The sequence below is a fragment of the Schistocerca nitens genome, chromosome 8, assembly GCF_023898315.1.
Source record: "Schistocerca nitens isolate TAMUIC-IGC-003100 chromosome 8, iqSchNite1.1, whole genome shotgun sequence".
NCBI lineage: Eukaryota > Metazoa > Arthropoda > Insecta > Orthoptera > Acrididae > Schistocerca > Schistocerca nitens.
The window spans coordinates 195,673,819-195,693,026 of record NC_064621.1 but is presented as its reverse complement, the minus strand read 5'-3'; the positions used below and the strand labels follow the sequence as shown (position 1 = coordinate 195,693,026).

Genomic DNA, 19,208 nt, shown 5'->3' with positions numbered 1-19,208 from the left:
CAATGAATGCGCGCAGCAGAAGATTTTTAATATCCCCTCCCCCTCTTATTCCACCGGCTTCGTTGATATTAATAAGTTAACCTTTCCTGTTATGATAATGAAACGAAAAGATTATTGAACAAGTTATGCAAAAACGAATTGCGTTTGCAGTTCGATCTAAACTTAAGTGTTACGTCGACAGTAAGTAGACCAAAGTAACAAAACGGTTTAATTGTCCATTTTACACTGTTAAAATAGACCACAAGTGTCATATAGCAAATTGTTCAATAAGATGTTCCCTACACCTCTGCAGTACGTTGTAAAACAGTTATCGTTTCCAACCCGCAAAGGCTCTACAGTAGCTTGTGTACTACACATGCAGGTGGAGGAAATAGGACGCACATGTTCTGTGCTTCAGAAAAGTTTCCCGAGATTTAATAGATATTGATTAGTTTTTGAACTTCCAGAAATTTTCTGCTGCCCTCGTAAATTCGTTCGATGCAAACCGTTCCATGGACACGACATTAGTAGAAGGATACGGAAACTTTACTGCAAAAAATTGAACTCGAGGAAATATGTTGCTGAGAGTTTCGCACGCTGCACTGAATCGGGTCGCTGAAGTTCGCAATGTTTTGATACTTTACCTACACGCCATTTCTAGTATTGTACATGTTTCACACTGTGATCAATATACGTAAAGTCATTTTCACTGAATATCTAATTTTGGAAACACATCGAAACAACTAGTTTACACGCCGTGTGTCTCTGTATGCTGGAGGCTGAGTGATAACTGTAATCCGTTTGGTAAAGTACAAAAAAGATGATCATTTTTCAAATCAGGAAGAACTGATATAAGTTTCTGTATCAAACTAAAATTACGACAGCTAGTATGTTCAGTTATATATAAAAAAGGGAAAAAAGGTAAGACCTGCGTTTTTATGAAAAATGTTAGCGCTCTACTTCAAATGAATAGTTAGAAAGAAACAATTATTTTGAAACGAAATATTGCGTAAGGGTTAGCGTAATCGATTGAATCGTCGGGCAGAAGAACGTTACGAGAACCATTAAACTGACTAAGAGTTTCGGAGAAGTAGATAAGATGTGCACAAATCCTGTTCCTATTGGCCTGTAAGAAACCCCAAGACCGTCCTAAACGAGGTGACAAATAATGAAAGAGCACTGGGTTTTATTGGTTCGGCAAGAAATAAGACCGTTGCTACGACACCAATCGCCACATCACTTTAGTAAAATCGTCACTTCTTGTTCTACTGATTATTATAGCAACGAACAAAAAAAGAAAGGAATTGAGGTATATAGTGAAATTAGTGTTTAATGTTTAGATGGACGTTTTCTACCATCGTACAACGTAAATCAATTCGTATGCACTGACGAACTGATGGTTCAGTTATTGTTTCTGTCTACATTTAACGTAAACTACAGTGCATAACGCAAAAAGTGAAACATTCGAAAGTGGAGGAGGAAACAAAATGAACCTTCACGGATTGAGAGAGTATGTTGTGTTCTTTCAGTGATTACGGCATCTAGTTAAATTCACGAGGTACGAGCGCGCTTATCAGTACACGTTACATACCCTCTGGCCTCGATTAGTGCACTGATTTGTTTGCGAAAGCTGTCATAATACTGCTGTAGCCCATCAGGAGGCGATCTGAGCAACTGTTGTAACAGGTCCCTGATACCCCAGATACTGGCGCTGGGATAATTTTGACGCCCAAGCTGTGCCCACACTAGCTCTGTCGGGGACTGGTCTTGAAATCTAGCTGGTGACGGGAGTATCACAACATCACTTACACAGTTCATAGATCCCAGGGATGTATGTGTACAAGCACTGTCCTGAAAATGTTCGCATGAGAGGTAATGCATGGAGACGCAGAAAGTCCCTGAGTTTCTTTTGTGTCGATTGTGTTTCCTTAATCATGCTGGCCATGACCTGAAGTCATATCCAATGGTTTGCTATACCGTGACGCCACGATTAACAAAGCTTTGCCTCTCCAAAACATTGGAAAAATGAAAGCTCTCCCCAGGTTGTCGCGACATTCGCCGACAATGGTCGCCCTGTGCAGTGTAGAACCACAGTCATCGCTGAACACAATGTAAGGCCATTCATTAGTTTTCCATTCTTCCCGGTCACAGCATCACTGCAAACGCCCCCGTATGGGACGGTAGTTCCGTATTCCGTCTGCTGCTCATCACTGACAAATGGTGCGAGAAGGCATAGAATGTTCTGGGAGTCCATTAGTTGTTCTGAAGTGACATACGCAAAAGTGAAGGGCTTACAATGTACTTGCTGCACAATACGGCTCTCCCTTCTTGTGGTGGTCAGAACCGGAACAATTTGGCTGCATTTACACTCCCAAGCAGTCCAACATGGGGCAGCTATTACTTCCAAATACCCGACCATTATTGTTCGATTCGACCAGCCGGCCAAATGGAAATCCACAATAGGGCCTTTTCAAACTTCTGATAGCACTGTCTTACAAGAGTACGATGCATCATCGGTCATTCAAACCAATCGCTCGACATCTGGAGCTGTTCACTCCCCCTTTATACCCTACGAAGCCCAGTAACAACACTAAGCACGAACAACGCTAATGCATTCTGGTGGCCGTTCTACCTCTCACTCTAGATTGCAACTCTATAATCATACACGTATGTGGTGTGTAAGTGTACGAAGTCACGCCGACATCCGACCTTGTTTCCTGGGTGCTTCCCTTTCTTCGTCACTCAGTCTACTTGAAGTCTCAAAGACGCTGACATTCACATATGATAATTACTGAAATTGTTAGTTTTATTTTCATAGCTTTTCGAAATCAAAATGAATTACTTGAAACTACAAAGTAAGTAACAAGAACAGAAAACGAATTCTGTCAGTTAGTAGAAGGTTCCTAGCAGCCTCAGTAATCTGGTACGATCTGACGCAGCACATTTGAACGTGGTTTAGCAAAAAAAGTAGGAGCTCCCTGGTGGATCTCATTGAGATGCGCTGTCATGAACTGAGAATATGCATAAGAGCATGTTGAACAGTGAGAGCGTGCTGCGGAATTTGGAATTTTAATATGTGTCGAGCTAAAATTGACGATAGAGTGTCAGAAATCCACTGGATGTGTGATAGACCAAAAATATAACGAAGACACCAGAGAGACGTTGAGAAAACTGTTAGAAGACTACGGTGGCAAGCAAAAAATATTCAGGAAAATAAAGAACACACAATAAGTGATAAAAATAACAATAATATATAATAAGCATGCATCCAGAGTAGACAACTGAAAGATTCGTCATCACACATTTGAACCCGTATTTACTAGACCTTTTTAGTTACTTCTGCCGGCCGCGTTGACCGAGCGGTTCTAGGCGATTCTGTCCGGAACCGCGCAAGTACTACGGTCACAGGTTCGAATTCTGCCCCGGGCATGGATGTGTGTGATGTCCATAGGTTAGATAGGTTTAAGTAGTTCTAAGCTCTAGAGCACTGATGACCTCGGATGTTAAGTCCCTTAGTGCTCAGAGCCATTTGAACCATTTAAACTTACTTCTGCTTAAGGAAGCCGCTTAAGGAACCCGTCCCTGAAATTTGCTGTTTTTTTTTTTCTTTCTTTTGAACACATTGCGGAATTGCCATGGCTGAACGCCACCTCAGTTCTATATAACGCTATTCTACAGTTTTACGTGCTGCCTTCCGTATGACAACATTTCAAAATTTTGATTGCACAACGTTTATGTAAAAAATATCAGGTAACTGCCATTTTTTGACAGTGCGCTTGACATTTAAATTCCACTTCAAACGTAAGTTTCTGGGAAACTCGTACTTAACATCCTTGTGTTTTAGTGTACTGTATTCTCATTTACAGAGAGAGGCAATACATGTCTGATTGTCCTCTTAAATTTTAAGTTTTCTGACTCAAATTTATTCCTGCCTCCCTCTTATCTACAATTTCAAATCTTCATAATCTTTAATATTAAATTTCTTCTTAAGGCTAATCTGAATTTTTCAGTTCTCATCTTATCATTATCTACAATGAAAGTGTCGTCTATATTTCACAAGATGGAGTGTTTAAGTTCTTCACGTATACAGACACCCATCAGTACTCCGTGGCACAAAAACTAAATCCTTAACAAACTTGTCCACCATTAAATTTCAAGATATTGAAGCCTGATATAAACCATCGAATGCTTTGTTTACCTTACCTATAGTACGTGGCTCTGAAACAAATTCTGCCGCTACCTTTAGATAAATTTCTTCATTTAACTTTTCATGAGGAAAAGCACTTTCTACATACATTTTACGTGCAATCAGTTTTTCATACTTCGTAACAGAGAGTAATGTTCTCAGAGCTGTCAAACGTGCTGCAGGAGCATAATTATGTGTCCTAATAGTCAAACCCTCTTATTTGAGCACAACCTCGAGCAACTAGTTAGTTCTGGTCCTATGTGAAATCACTAAGAGGATCCAAGGCTTCCATCCAGTCACTCACCAGTCTGGTACACCAGTTGAAGAAATAAATAGCCCAAATTTGAAATCCCGTGTTTAAGAAATCGTTCACACAGGAGAATCTTATAAATATACCGTGGTTTGACCATGGATGACAGGGTAATAAGCATCCCTGGCGTAGGAAAAAAGCTGGAATAGTTGAAAAGAAATAAGTCGACATGTCTGGATGAAATCAATATTGGATTCTCCAAATAGTACCCTATAACAATGGCCTCTTAGTTATCTTGCACTCATCGTGATTCTCTCACCTAATGCAAAGTCCCAAGCGAGTAGAAAAAATGGGCAGGTGACTGTTGTACATAGGTAGGGTAGAAGAACACACCCGCAAAATTACTGACCAACATAATTAAAATCGGCTTGCTGCAGAGTTCCAGAGCATATTATGAGTTCGAATGTAATACTCGTAAATTCCCTAGAGACCGGGAGGAGTGTGACAACGAATCAGCACGATTCTAGAAGGCATCACTCTTATGAAACTCTGCTTGCCCCTTTCTCACATGATATACTGGAAACTATGGATGAAGGGCAACAGGCAGATTCCTTATTCCCAGATTTGCGACAAGCATTCGTCACGGTACCCCAATGCAGACTGTTAACGAAGGTATGAGCAAACGGAATAGGTTCCCAAACATGTGAATGACTCAAAGGTTTCTTATGCAATAGATCCTAGTATGTTGTCTCAGAGGTAAGAGCACAGTCAGGAGCGTCCCAGGGAAGTGTGATAGGACAGCTAGTATTTACTGTATGCGTTAGTGGTGTGGGGGGAAGCAGTCTGCGGTTTTCGCTGATGGTGCTGTAGTATACGGGAAGGTGTCACCTTTCAGTGACTGTATGATGGTACAAAATGATTTAGACAAAATTTCTAGTTGGTGTGATGTATGGCAGCTTGCTCTAAGTGTAAAAGAAAAAAAAAAACCTAAGTTTATGCGAATGAATGGGAAAATCAGACCCGTAATTTTGGTGTACAGCATTACTAGCGTCCTGCTTGACACAGTTGCCTCGTTTAAATAGCTGTAATGGAACGAGCATGTGAGGACTGTGGTAGGAAAGGTGAATCGAAGACCTCGGTTTATTAAGAGAATTTTGGAAAAGTGTGGTTAGTGTGGTTAGTCCTGTAATGGAGACCAGATATAGAACACTAATGCGGCCTATTCTTGAGTGCTGCTCGAGTGTTCGGGATCAATACCAGGTCGGATTAAACGAAGAAATCGAAGCAGTTCAAAGACAGACTGGTATATCTGTTGCCGTTTGCTTCGAACCACACGTAAGTGTTACGGAGATGCTTCCGGAACTCAAATGAAAATCCGTGAAGGGAAGGCGACGTTCATTTCGAGGAAGACTATTGAGAAATTTTAATGAACCGGTGCTTGAAGCGGACCGCAGAACGATCCTACAAGCGCCAACATACATTTCACGTAAGAACCACGAGAATAAAATACGAGAAATAAGGGCACATACGGAGGCATGTAGAAAGTCGTTTTTTTCTGCACTGTGTGCGAGTGAAACAAGGCAGGAAACGACTAGTAGTGCTAAACGGTACCCTCCGCCAATCACCGTACGTCAGCTTGCGGATTATGTATGTGCCTGTAGATGTATATGCAACGTTATAGGTACTAATATTACCTACATCACAACAGTTCACTTTAAAACCCACACTGAGTCCAGGTTTCGTTTCCATTAATTACTTACATCTCTTCTGCTACAGCACAACAGCCATTTGTTCTTTATCTGATCTGCTCTAAATCTCACTGAAAGTCTCCAGAACATCGTCGACGTACATTTATCCATTTATTGCTAATACAGCATAGTCTTCCATCAACACCAAACATTTACTACCCCTTGCACTTCTGCGGGTTTCGAGAGGTTTAACGTCTTCACCTCCAATTTCAGTTGATATCGAGCCATTAATACAGTTATTGGCAATTTATACATCAATGAAAAGCTCATCGTTTGTGTGGTTGTGTCTTCTTTGCAAGAGAACCAGTCTTCATTTTCAAAATCAAGACGATTTTCATTACACTTGACGTCTCTTCCAAAATTGATTGTCTCTCTTCAGGACACCATAGCCACTGTCCATTAAGACAATATCCAACCATGAAGCACTTCTTTATAATGTAATCAGGCTTCCCAACAAGCACCTCTACATGATGTCAAAATATGCTACCCAAACAAACACAATCAATTTCTGCATCTTTCGAATATCACCATACCACAGGATAGCAGGAATTTTCATTTTAATGCACATATTGGCGTTGTGTTTATCAAATAAACAAAAATTTTTAGTCCTTCCGACACAAAATGTTTTTCAAGTTAACTGTTCAACAATATGCAGTGAATCTGATTTATAATGTTCCTATTCATGAGTTCACTCACTCAATTTTACTGTGATGTATATCACATCGTTAATTCATACTGGGTTCCCATCTCATTTGATAGGTATTCACTTACAATACCATAGCGGAATCAACCAATCCTCAAACTGAATTGAGCAGTTGCCATAGCTACAGCCTGTTTAACATATTCCAATATTTTGGATTTACGTTGCACCATATATACAGCTGTTACGTGCATATAGTCATCTATAAATATAACAATGTACCTCTTTCTGTCATAAGACGTGAGAGTAACAGTCACTATGTACTGGCTCCAGTGGACGTTTCACTCTTGTCCTCTTCTGACTACGTGGAAGTCTTGTTATCTTGCCTTCCACACAGATGGTGCCAGATTCTGCTGTCTTCATATCCTCAATTTTAATTCTTTCCACATAATTCGGAAACAATTGTAACTCGATATAATTCAACTGTTCTAATCTCTGAAGCCCGATTTGCAGAGTTTCAGTAAGAAATACCGTCCAGGGATTTCTGGCGAATTTCAGAACGTAAATATTCCCCAGATTTGTCTTTATAATGTCAACAACATCCCTTCCTCTTTCAGTTTTGGATCTTCCTTTCTCAGACGTGACTTTCAAACTATTTGTCTCCAGTCTGTGCGCTGACAGTAACTCCTGAGCTAGTACATGAAAAAATAAATAATTTTTAATCGAAATTAGCATTACCTTTCAATTGATATAGCTGACAACATTCATCTTACCGAACTTCATTGCCTCCGAAACAGATCCAGTTTTTGCATTGTTTATTATTGTTGGCCTCTTAAGTCTTACACAAGGTGTTCACTCGCACCAGAGTCCAAATACCACGAAACCGCTTCATTAAATGCATCAATTAGAAAACAACATGCATCCAAACTCAAAGGAAGCTATTGAGGATCAAAATGTATTGAATTTGGGAAGACTTCCTTCTTTATGTTTCATTTATGATAATTCTTTTATGTCCGTGTCCACCGTACTCATGACATTTAAAGCTGAACTGTTTTCCACCCCCTGAACTGTGCTTTTCAGTTTCGCAGACGATCGCGAATTTGTTTCACAATGAATTTTCCTGCAACTGTAACTGTCTCTGTACGGATTTAACTCTGTATTCTGTTCCGGGGTCTACTGCAGGTTTCCTCTTAGAGTCTGCACGGTTACTTTCGTGATCTCATTCTGGGCCAATAGAAATAGAACAAAACGTCACGGATAGAGTTAAATGCCTTAGTGGGAACGTCCACGAGAAATAAACAGCAGAAAAATAGAAAGGAGGAAATGTAAGTAGCGAAAATACAGCAGAGAGAGATACGATGCTTCCTTATGAAAATAGAAAATCAGATGATATTCGTAAAAAATAAATAATTTTGATCGTACTGTATAATGTGTCACGTTTTGCCAAAAGGTTTGCAGCGCCTAAGAGGTAACAGTTAATAAAAGGGCAAGAAATATGGATGCTACAAAGCGAGAAAAGCAAACTAAATGTTTCTTACAACGTAATTTTTTATATGTTTTGGAGGCTGACTTACATATTGATAGAACAGCACTGAAGCTAATACTAATTATAACTCCATGGGATCAATGCAGATGCAATGTATCAAAGTATCGGATGATTTAAGTCCGTGAGATGAAAAAACGTCAAGAATTGAGAAGACGACGTGAAAAGTGTGCAAGTCTTTGTGACATCATTCTGCTAATTCTGAGTACCTTTCTGTTGCACCACGTAACAAACGGCTCTATTCTTTGTTTTAGATTTTTCTAACAGTCCGTTATTCTGATCCATCAGTGCAATGTTGCTCTCGAACTTCCTACGAATTTTTTTCGAGTTAAAGTCTATGCTTGATAGTACATGATTTATGTGAAGAGTAGTGGTCTCTTTGTCTGTGCTTGTCTTCTTATCTTCGACGTGCTTCGACTAATAAGCTTTATTTTGCCTCCTGGATAGCAAAATTTCAACTCTTCGTCTGCTAATTGGTCTCCGATTTTTATGGTACATTTGTCGCTAATCGAAATTCTGTTCGTCTTTAATTCGTTGGTCTTACATTGGCTTAACTTACTATATATGTTTCGAATAGACTGTTCATTCCATTAAACAGTTCGTGTAATTCTTCCATATTCTCACAGACAACAGCAATGTCATTAGTGTGTCCCGCCCGATCCTTTCACCTATCATTTTAAACGCACACCTGGAATTTTGGTGTAATACTTCCATTGATTCTTTGATGCATAGACAGTATAGAAAAGCGGAGAGAGTGCATTCATATTTTTCGCTCTTTTTATCCGAGCAACTTTCTCTTGGTCTTCCATTATTATTGTGCCCTCATTGTTCCAGTACACACGGCGTATTGCCCTCGTTTCCGTATAGCATATACTCATTTTCTGAGGATTTCAAATATCTTGCATCATGTTACATCATCGAGCAGTTAATACGAAGCACAAATCTGGCTATTCTGTGTCACAACCTCTGCAAAAGTTAATATTAGCTCATAATCAAATCATAGTAGCACTATTTATATTATCTAAGGAAATAAATGAGAGGAATTCAAATTACTAAAGTAGATTACCACTCATAATGGTGCTCTGAGAATAGACAAGTTATAAAATTAATTTAATATTTAAATCGTAATGCTAGATTAAATAAGGTATTAAACTCTGGCAAAGTCAAGGCGTAATACTTACATTTATTGCGGCTCTTGAAGTGAAGAAGGCGACTTCCATTTTACATAGGGCGTCAAACTGCTGAAACAAAAACGGAAGTTCCCCGTGAACATTTTGTGGATAAAAACAAGTACCTCATTTTCCATGAGTACAAACCACGTAACACCACAAGATCATGCTATGAGCTAATATCGTTAGGTATGACATATGCTTTAGAAAGTAGTTCTACAGCTTACGTGAATTACACACAAACAGTTTGAAAGAAATTTGTTAGTAAACGTGGAAAATCAAATGAGAAACACTGAACTATCTGTTCTAAAATTCCAGTCGCCATGTTTCAGGCAACCTAGTTTAGCACTAGATCCTCCATACTGATTTAACAGTTCGTATGTAAAGCTGATAACAACAATCGTCATGTACATATTTAAGTTGATGTGAATCAGTTTACGAAATAATAAATTTTGACAGGGTAAATGCATAATAATAACACTACATAAACTTAAGAAAGACAGTAATTTAGTTTCAAAAAACAGATTTTCCGTATGTGTCAGTAGCCACAAACGTCTTAGCTCTATTCTCGTTACGAGTAAGTTTACATTGCATTAGCAACTGGAAGTATCAAAGCCAAAATTTTCGACCGGACATCAAGATCTGGGTTTACAGTGGTTTATCTAAAGAGATTGAGTATGGTTCCTTGGAAAATGAAACGGTCGATTTCTTTCACATCCCAGACCTGTGCAAGGTGGTTCCCTACCTTCAATGGCCACTTTAGCATAGCGACATTAAACTTTATTTTTCCTTCCATTCAAATAAGTGGCTGATACGGAACATCACTTCCGTTGGTTCGTTGTGAATTTACGTGGTATGCATACCTACAAACACCTTGATGAGCCAAACATTGTGACCAATAGTGACCGTATGATTGAATTCGGCTGATGAAGCTGGAGGCACGTGATGTGGGTAAGGAAAGTTTATAAGTCAAGCAGAAAAGATTGAGGAATCGTTTTAACACCGATAGAGGCGGAAAATAGGAAATCAACTGACATAAGAGACTTTGACAAAGATCAAGTTGTTACGACCCTGCACCTGGGAACGAGTGTCTCGGAAACGGTCACTTACGAGCACATGGAATCTGTGATAGTAATCGAAAGCATCTTGGCTCTTGTGGACTGAAGGAACATTATTGCAGAGCACCTGTATTTCTTCATTGTTTTGTTTTGTTTTAGGGCGCAAAAAACAACTGGGGTCATAAGCGCCCAAGTCAAAACTATAGAAGACGAAAACAGAGAGGAGTTAAACGACTAGACGTCATTATTCCGGGTTATATGGCCGTGGTCCATGGAATTTTTCTATTCCTATCGTTTCGTCCAACACTACGTTGGACATCTTCAGAGGTGTGGCTGGTCCTGTTGAGTCTTGCCGACAGGACTCAACAGGACCAGCCATACCTCTGAAGATGTCCAACGTAGTATTGGACGAAACGTTAGGAATAGAAAAATTCCATGGACCACGGCCATATAACCCGGAAGAATTATCAACAACAGTACCATCCGGTCGTGAAAGCCTGCATTGTATGACTAGATGTCAGTCCCAATGGACAGAATAGGAGACAGCTTAAAACAGGCAGGTGGAAAAAGGCCAAAAATAAATCCATATAGAGATGGAGATCCGAAACTAAAAATTAAATGGCGTTCACCATATTGCTTCGGCGGATAAAAAGTAAAACGTGGTCGACGGCTTGCGCGTCATTAGCTAAAGCAGCTGATAATTCAGACGGCAGACCCATGGTGGAACATAAATGGTTAACAAAAAGGGCATTCTATTACGAAGTGGCGGACAGTGAAAATTTTGGCACAATGTGTACAACGTGGTGGGGTAGCGCCACTTAGCTCATGTCGATGTCTAAAAAGGCAGTGCCCTATACGTATCCGAGTGAAAATTATCTCCTCCCGGCAGGAGGGCCGAGAGGAGATCGTCCAAGGGGCTGGAAGAGGTTTAATAAGCCGAAGCTTATTCCCGTGAATGGAGGACCATTGACGATGTCAAAGGGACACCACCTCCTGACCGACGGCAATGCAGATATCATCGTAGGGAATATAGATATTCGCAGGCTGAGGTACGACTACTGAGACTTTGGCAGCAGCGTCAGCAGCCTCGTTTCCTGTCAGACCGACATGGCAAGGAAGCTACAGAAACATAACACTGGCTCCACCAAGAGTCAGCAAGTGACAGTTTTCCTGGACCCGCTGCACTGAGGGATGGGCACATAGGCTTTGAAGGGCACTGAGTGAGTCTGAGCAGAGGACACAATTGAAAATGCCGTGTCTCCGGATGTACTCCTTGGCTTGATACAAGGCGAAGAGCTCGGCTGTAAATACTGAGAAGTGTGCCGCAAGCCGATATCGAAAGACAAGGGTGCCAATGACGAATTCACACCCGACCCCACGGTCAGTCCGAGAACCATCAGTGTATACAAAGGTACTATTGCGAAGCTCCATGCGAAGTTCGTGAAACTGAAGGCGATAGACCGAGGCGGGAGTAGTGTCCTTAGGAAGCTAATGAAGGCCAAGGTTAATATGGGCCGTTTCACGAATCCAAAGTGGTGAAGGGTTCACACCCCCGGTAAAGTTGCAGGTAGCGTGAAGCAGCCGTAGCAAGTGCTGAAAGCAGACACCAGGAGGTAACAGAGAATAGGGGCTATCCCTATCCTGACGATCAAAGGAATCATCAAAGAAGGAGGCATAGGAGGCATGGCCAAGCATGGCAGACAAACGGCATGCATACCTGCTGAGGAGAAAGTCACGGCGGTAGGAGAGTGGTGGTTCAGCAGTTTCAGCATACAGACTCTCAATCGAGCTGGTGTAGAAGGCGCCTGTAGCCAAACAGATGCCATGATAGTGGATAGTGCTGAGACGACGCAAGAGGGATGGGTGTGCAGGTGCACACACAAAGCACACATAGTCTAGTTTCGAAAGGGAAAGGGACCGGTACAAACGGAGGAGGGTGGTTCGATCAGCACCCCAGGAAGTACCATTGAGGACACGTAGGACATTGAGGGACCACGTACAGCGGAATGCGAGGTAAGATACATGGGAGGACGAAGAGAGTTCCTATCGAGTATGGGCCCCAGGAATTTCGTAGTGTCAACGAACGGAAGGGCAACAGGATCAAGATGTAGAGATGGTGAGAGAAACCATTTGCGCCGCCAGAAATACATACAGACGGTTTTGTCAGTGGAAAATGGAAAGCCATTGTCGATGCTCCAGCAGTAAAGGCGATCAAGACCGCGCTGAAGACGCCGCTCAGTGAGACATGTCTAGGCGCTTCAGTCTGGAACCGAGTGACCGCTACAGTCTCAGGTTCGAATCCTGCCTCGGGCATGGTTGTGTGTGATGTCCTTAGGTTAGTTAGGTTTAAGTAGTTCTAAGTTCTAGGGGATCACAGATGTTAAGTCTCATAGTCCTCAGAGCCATCCGAAACATTTTTGAGACGTGTCTGTGGAGAACTGCGATAGATGGCAAATTATCAACAGAAAGGGAGCCGGAGATGCCCGGCGGGAGACAGGCCATTATAGGGTGAATGGCGATAGCAAAGAGGACGGCGCTCTGGACAGATCCCTGAGGCACACCATTTTCCTTCATAAATGTGTCTGACGAGGCAGAACCCGCACGCACCTTGAAACCTCTGTCTTGTAAAAATGCCCAAAGGAAACAGGGCAGGCGGCCACGGAAGCTCCACGTGTAAAGAGCACGGAGAATAGCAGTTCTCCAGTAGTTGTCGCAGGCTTTCTCCAGATCGAAAAACACGACCACAGTCTGGGATTTCCGCAGAAAATCATTCATGACACGGGTGACGAAGTAACGAGAGTGTCAAATGCAGAAAGCTGAGCTCGAAAAACACTGTGCATTCGTTACTAAATGGTGAGACTCGAACCATCACACCAGCAGAGCATGAATTATACGTTCCATCACCTTGCAAACGCAGCTGGTAAGAGAGAGGGGCCGGTAGCTAGAAGGAAGGTTTTTGTCTTTATCGGGCCGAGGTATGGGTATGACGGTGGCTTCGCGCCAGCCTAGAGGCGGATGTACGTGTTAAGCATAAAGGTGCAAGAGAAAGGTGCTGCAACATATGAATGTGAAGTCTGGTTTGGGGCGGAGGATCGGGATGAACTGAGAACATGATCTACTCCCTCTTAGTAAAGGCGGCATTGTAGCACTCATGACTCGGAGAAGAGAAGGGTACCGCCCGAGCCTCCTCCGCTCATTTCCGATGGATGAAGGCAGGGTGCTAGTGGGATGAGCTCGAAACATCCGCAAAATGGCGGCCCAACGTGTTGGAGATAGCAATAGGGTCCACGATGACATAGTCAGTTACCGTCGCGCCGGATGTTGGGGAATGGATCTTGGATCCTGAGAGCCGTCAGAGGTTGGCCCACACGACAGAGGAAGGTATGGAACTGTTGAAAGAACTAGTGAATGAAATCCAGCTAGTTCTTTTGCTATCCCGAAGAAGTCGACGACTCTTTGCACGCATCTGTTTATAATGAATGTAGTTTTCCAGCGTAGGGTGGCGGTTAAAAAGGCGGAACGCGGAGAGCACGTCTCCGTGCGCATCTGCGTCGCGGGATGCCTCAGTCCACCAAGGGACTGGGACACGACGTGGTAAGGAGGAAGTGCGAGGAATGGAACATTCTTCAGCAGAAAGGATAAAGTTGGTGTGATAGTCCACCTGATCATCACAACTGGGGAAATCTTGTTCTTCGAAGGTCACCAGGGAGGAGTAAAGCTGCCAGTCAGCCTTAGTAAGCTGCTATTTGGGCGTGCATGTGGACGGGGTAGGAGTCAGCAGACGGAGAGTATCCGGGAAATGGTCTCTCGAGTAGGCGCCAGAAAGAACGGACCACTCAAGAAGTTTGTCAAGCTGGGCAGTGCAAAATGATGGGTCCTAATGGGAATAGGTGTGCGAGGAATCGGAAAGAAAAGTAGGTGCTCCATTGTTAGGTTGGTTAAGATGGTCAGCCAAGAGGGCACCTCTCTGACAGATCCTGGGAGAACCCCAAAGGAAACGATGCGCTTTAAAGTCACCGAGTAGCAAAAACGGAGGAGGTAGCTGCCCAATATTCTGAAGGTAGTCTGCCATGGTGACATCGAATAACGGAGGTACATGGTACAGAGGGAAAAAGCCAGGCAGGGAAGGAAAAGGCGAACTGCAATAGCCGGAAAATGGGTAGTCAGGGAGATGGGTTGACCGTGAAGGTCATCCTGTATGAGCAGCATGAAGCACCCATCAGATGGAATGTCAACCTCAGGGGGAAGGTCAAAACGAATCGGTAAGTAATGTGACAGATCAAAGGGATAGCGAGGGCGCAATTTCATTTCCTGAAGGCAGATACAAGGGGATGCTGCGATGCTAAAAGTAGCCGTAAATCCTCATTGTGGGACCGAAGGCCGCGAAGGTTCCATTGGAGGACAGTCAAGAGGACGAAGAGATGTAGGGGTGTAAACTTGGCGGCGGCCGAGTGACAGCCAACTACATCTACATCTACATCTACATGGATACTCTGCAAATCAAATTTAAGTGCCTGGCAGAGGGTTCATCGAACCACCTTCACAATTCTCTATTCTTCCAATCTCGTATAGCTCGCGGAAAGAATGAACACATATATCTTTCCGTACGAGCTCTTATTTCCCTTATTTTATCGTGGTGATCGTTCCGCCCTATGTAGGTCGGTGTCAACAAAATATTTTCGCATTCGGAGGAGAAAGTTGGTGATTGGATTTTCGTGAGAAGATTCCGTCACAACGAAAAACGCCTTTCTTTTAAAGACTTCCAGCCCAAATCCTGTATCATTTTTGTGACACTCTCTCCCATATTTCGCGACAATACAAAACGTGCTGCCTTTCTTTGAACTTTTTCGATGTAGTCCGTTAGTCCTACCTGGTAAGGATCCCACACCGTGCAGGACTATTCTAAAAGAGGACGGACAAGCGTAGTGTAGGTAGTCTCCTTAGTAGGTCTGTTACATTTTCTAAGTGTCCTGCCAATAAAACGCAGCCTTTGGTTAGCCTTCCCCACAACATTTTCTATGTGTTCTTTCCAATTTAAGTTGTTCGTAATTGTAATACCTAGGTATATATTTGAATTTACGGCTTTTAGATTAGACTGTATTATCGTGTAACCGAAGTTTAACGAGTTCCTTTTCGCACTCGTGTGGATGACCTCACACTTTTCGTTATTTAGGGTCAACTACCAATTTTCGCACCATTCAGATATTTTTTCTAAATCGTTTTGCAGTTTGTTTTGATCTTCTGATGACTTTATTAGTCGATAAACGACAGCGTCATCTGCAAACAACCGAAGACGGATGCTCGGATTGTCTCCCAAATCGTTTATATAGATAAGGAACAGCAAAGGGCGTATAACACTACCTTGGGGAACGCCTGATATCACTTCTGTTTTACTCGATGACTTTCCGTCAGTTACTACGAACTGTGACCTCTCTGACAGGAAATCGCAAATCCAGTCACATAACTGAAACGATATTCCATAAGCACGCAGTCGTACTACCGGCCGCTTGTGTGGTACAGTGTCAAAAGCCTTCCGGAAATCCAGGAATACGGACTCTATCTGAAATCCCTTTTCAATAGCACTCAGCTCTTCATGTGAATAAAGAGCTAGTTGTGTTTCACAGAAACGATGTTTTCTAAACCCATGTTGACTCTGTGTCAATACACCGTTTCCTTCGAGGTAAATCATAATGTTCGAACACAATATATGTTCTAAAATCCTGCTGCGTATCGGCGTTAACCATCTGGGCCTGTAATTTGGTGGATTACGCCTACTACCTTTCTTGAATACTGGTGTGACCTGTGTAACTTTCCACTGTTTGGGTACGGATTTTTCGTCGAGCGAACGGTTGTATATGATTGTTAAGTATGGAGCTAATGGTTCGGCATACTCCGAAAGGAACCTAATTGGTATACAGTCTGGACCAGAAGACTTGCTTTTATTAAGTGATTTGAGTTGCTTCACTACTCCAAGGATATTTACTTCTACGTTACTTATGTTGGCAGCTGTTATCTATTCGAATTCTGGAATATTTACTTCGTCTTCTTTTGTGAAGGCATTTCGGAAGGCTCTGTTTAGGAAATCTGTTTTGGCAGCACTGTCTTCGATAGTATCTCCATTGTTATCGCATAGAGAAGGCATTGATTGTTTCTTGCCGCTAACATACTTCACATACTACCAGAATCTCTTTGGATTTTCTGCCAGGTTTCGAGACAAAGTTTTGTTGTGGAAGCTGTTATAGCCGTCTCGCATTGAACTCTGCGCTAAGTTTTGAGCTTCTGTAAAGAATCGCCAATCTTAGGGATTTTGCGTCTGCTTAAATTTGGCATGTTTGTTTCGTTATTTCTGCGACAGTGTTCTAACCCGTTTTGTGTACCAAGGAGGATCACCTCCGTCGTATGTTAGTTTATTTGGTATTAACCTCTCAATTGCTGCCGATACTATTTCTTTGAATTTAAGCCAAATCTGGTCTACACCTATATTGTTAATTTACAATGAATGGAGATTGTCTCTCAGGAAGGCGTCAAGTGAATTGTTATCTGCTTTTTCGAATAGGTATATTTTTAGCTTATTTTTCGAGGATTTGGGGATTACAATATTCAATCTCGCTACGACAACCCTGTATTCACTATTCCCTATATCGGTTTTGATGCTGGTTATTAACTCAGGATTATTTGTTGCTAAGAGGTCAAGTGTGTTTTCACAACCGTTTACTATTCGCGTGGGCTCATGAACTAACTGCTCGAAATAATTTTCAGAAAATGCATTTAGGACAATTTCTGAACTGTTATGTCGGTAAATGGATCCGATTATTATTTTATTCCGGTTGCCAACAATGACCTCTGCCCATACTAACTCACAGGGAGTTTCTACTTCAATTTCGTCACAAGGTAAACTACTTCTACCAGAAACAAACTCGCCACCGCCACAGGCGGTGTAAATTCGCTACTTCAGTTCACAGAAGCATAAGGATTCTGCTCCATGGGTTCCACAGAAGCATAAGCTTGATTTTGCGGTCGGTCTGTGGAGTCCAACGCCGAAAAACTGTTGGTGGTGCACACCAACGAGACAGAGGCCGGCCGGGCCACGTGGCGACACCGTCGAAGAGAATCTTCGAGTTGGCGATGGAGAAGACTGTTCGCCTTTAGCGGACTTCTTCCAGCCTTTCCGGTTAGAGGAAGGCTCGGGAGGTGTTTGGCTGGAGTGACGGAGGAAGTCTTCGTTGGAGTACTCTTTTTGTCCTTTCCTGCCTGCTGGTTGTGTAGTTGATTGCGTCGCCTCCTGGGGGGTGAGGTTGACGACTTGTTGCAGAGCGGGACGGGGGGATGGCGATGCTACCTTGACACTGGGCGATTCCACAACCTCAGAGCCGAATTTGAGGTCGCACGTCTGCGTGACGATGTCCTTCATGGAGAGAGAGGTAACAAGAACAGAACTATTGGTGCCAGACGGAAGAAGACAGGGTCTGCTACTAGCCAGTAACTTGCGAGCACTTTTTCCTTTACCCGAATCTCTGGGACAGCCCACTCATCTAGATACATGTGACAATCCCGAGAGGAGGCGGGATGGCCGCCATTGCAGTTGATGCAGCGGGGAGAAGGAGGCAGACAATCGCCCTCGTGTGCATCCCTGCCACAGGTGACACATCTGGCTGGGTGTCGGCAAGATGTTCTAGTGTGCAGTGCATCGGGTCTGGAATGTACGGGCGGACTGTGATAACTTCATAGCCTGGCAGCGCCTTCCTATGAAAGGTGAGGAAAAGAGTGCAGGTCGGCACTAAGGAGGAATCTACCTTTTTCATCACACGATGGACGGTAATGACACCCTGATCAGAAAGGTAAGATTGGATTTCGACCTTGGTGAGACCGTCGAGCAACCCGGTGTAAAATACACCACGGAAGAATTTAAAGTTCTATGAGCCTCGACACGAACAGGGTAGCCGTGGAGAGGCGAGGCAGCAAGCAGTTGTGCTTGGGAATCAGAAATAGTCTCCGAAAGCAAAATGCCATTCCCTAAACGAGCAGGATTTCACAGGGCCAGCAATTACATCAAAACCTTTCTGAATAATAAACGTATTTACTGTGGCGAAGGAATGACCGTCTTAAGTACGAGAGACCAGGAGGAACCGTGGTGCACTGAGCGCGTTAATTTTCGTGCAGTGTGTGATGTCTGAGAATCGACATGTTGCCACATTCCTACAAACGTATTTCCTATATGCCACGCGGAAATGCTGTTATACTGCGTAGCAGAGGTGGACCAATATGCTATTAAGCAGGTGGTCAGAATGTTTTAGCTCATGAGTGTATACAAATAATTAGATGCACTAATAAGGGAATTTAAGGACAGTAGAAATATTTGTAAGCTCAAGAATATGAGTGAAGTTTGTATTTTTTCCGAAAAAGTTAAAAGAAGTTAGACGTTAGCGCATCTTTCAAACACAAGTGTCAGTGAAGCATCTAAGTGTGATCGACGAAATATCGAACATGTCTGTCGTAAAGTTATCAACAAAAATTAGATAACTACAGTTTTTAAAATGAGCTCTGAAAACTGAATTACTCCGTTTATGTAAAACGATGTGTGGGAATAACACATACTGACGTTGTAAACATTTATAACAGTTTCGTAAAACCAACG

At 42.6% G+C, this 19,208-nt stretch overlaps 1 protein-coding gene across 1 annotated transcript in view; it reads right to left on the bottom strand.

Moving 5' to 3' along the window:
- Positions 1-19,208, bottom strand: part of LOC126198934 (uncharacterized) — a 1,245,788-nt gene that overhangs the window by 33,293 nt on the left and 1,193,287 nt on the right. Inside the window, exon 7 of the mRNA XM_049935572.1 lies at positions 9,528-9,587. Within this exon, the coding sequence (XP_049791529.1) occupies positions 9,528-9,587 (60 nt within the window). The remainder of the gene's footprint in view (positions 1-9,527; positions 9,588-19,208) is intronic.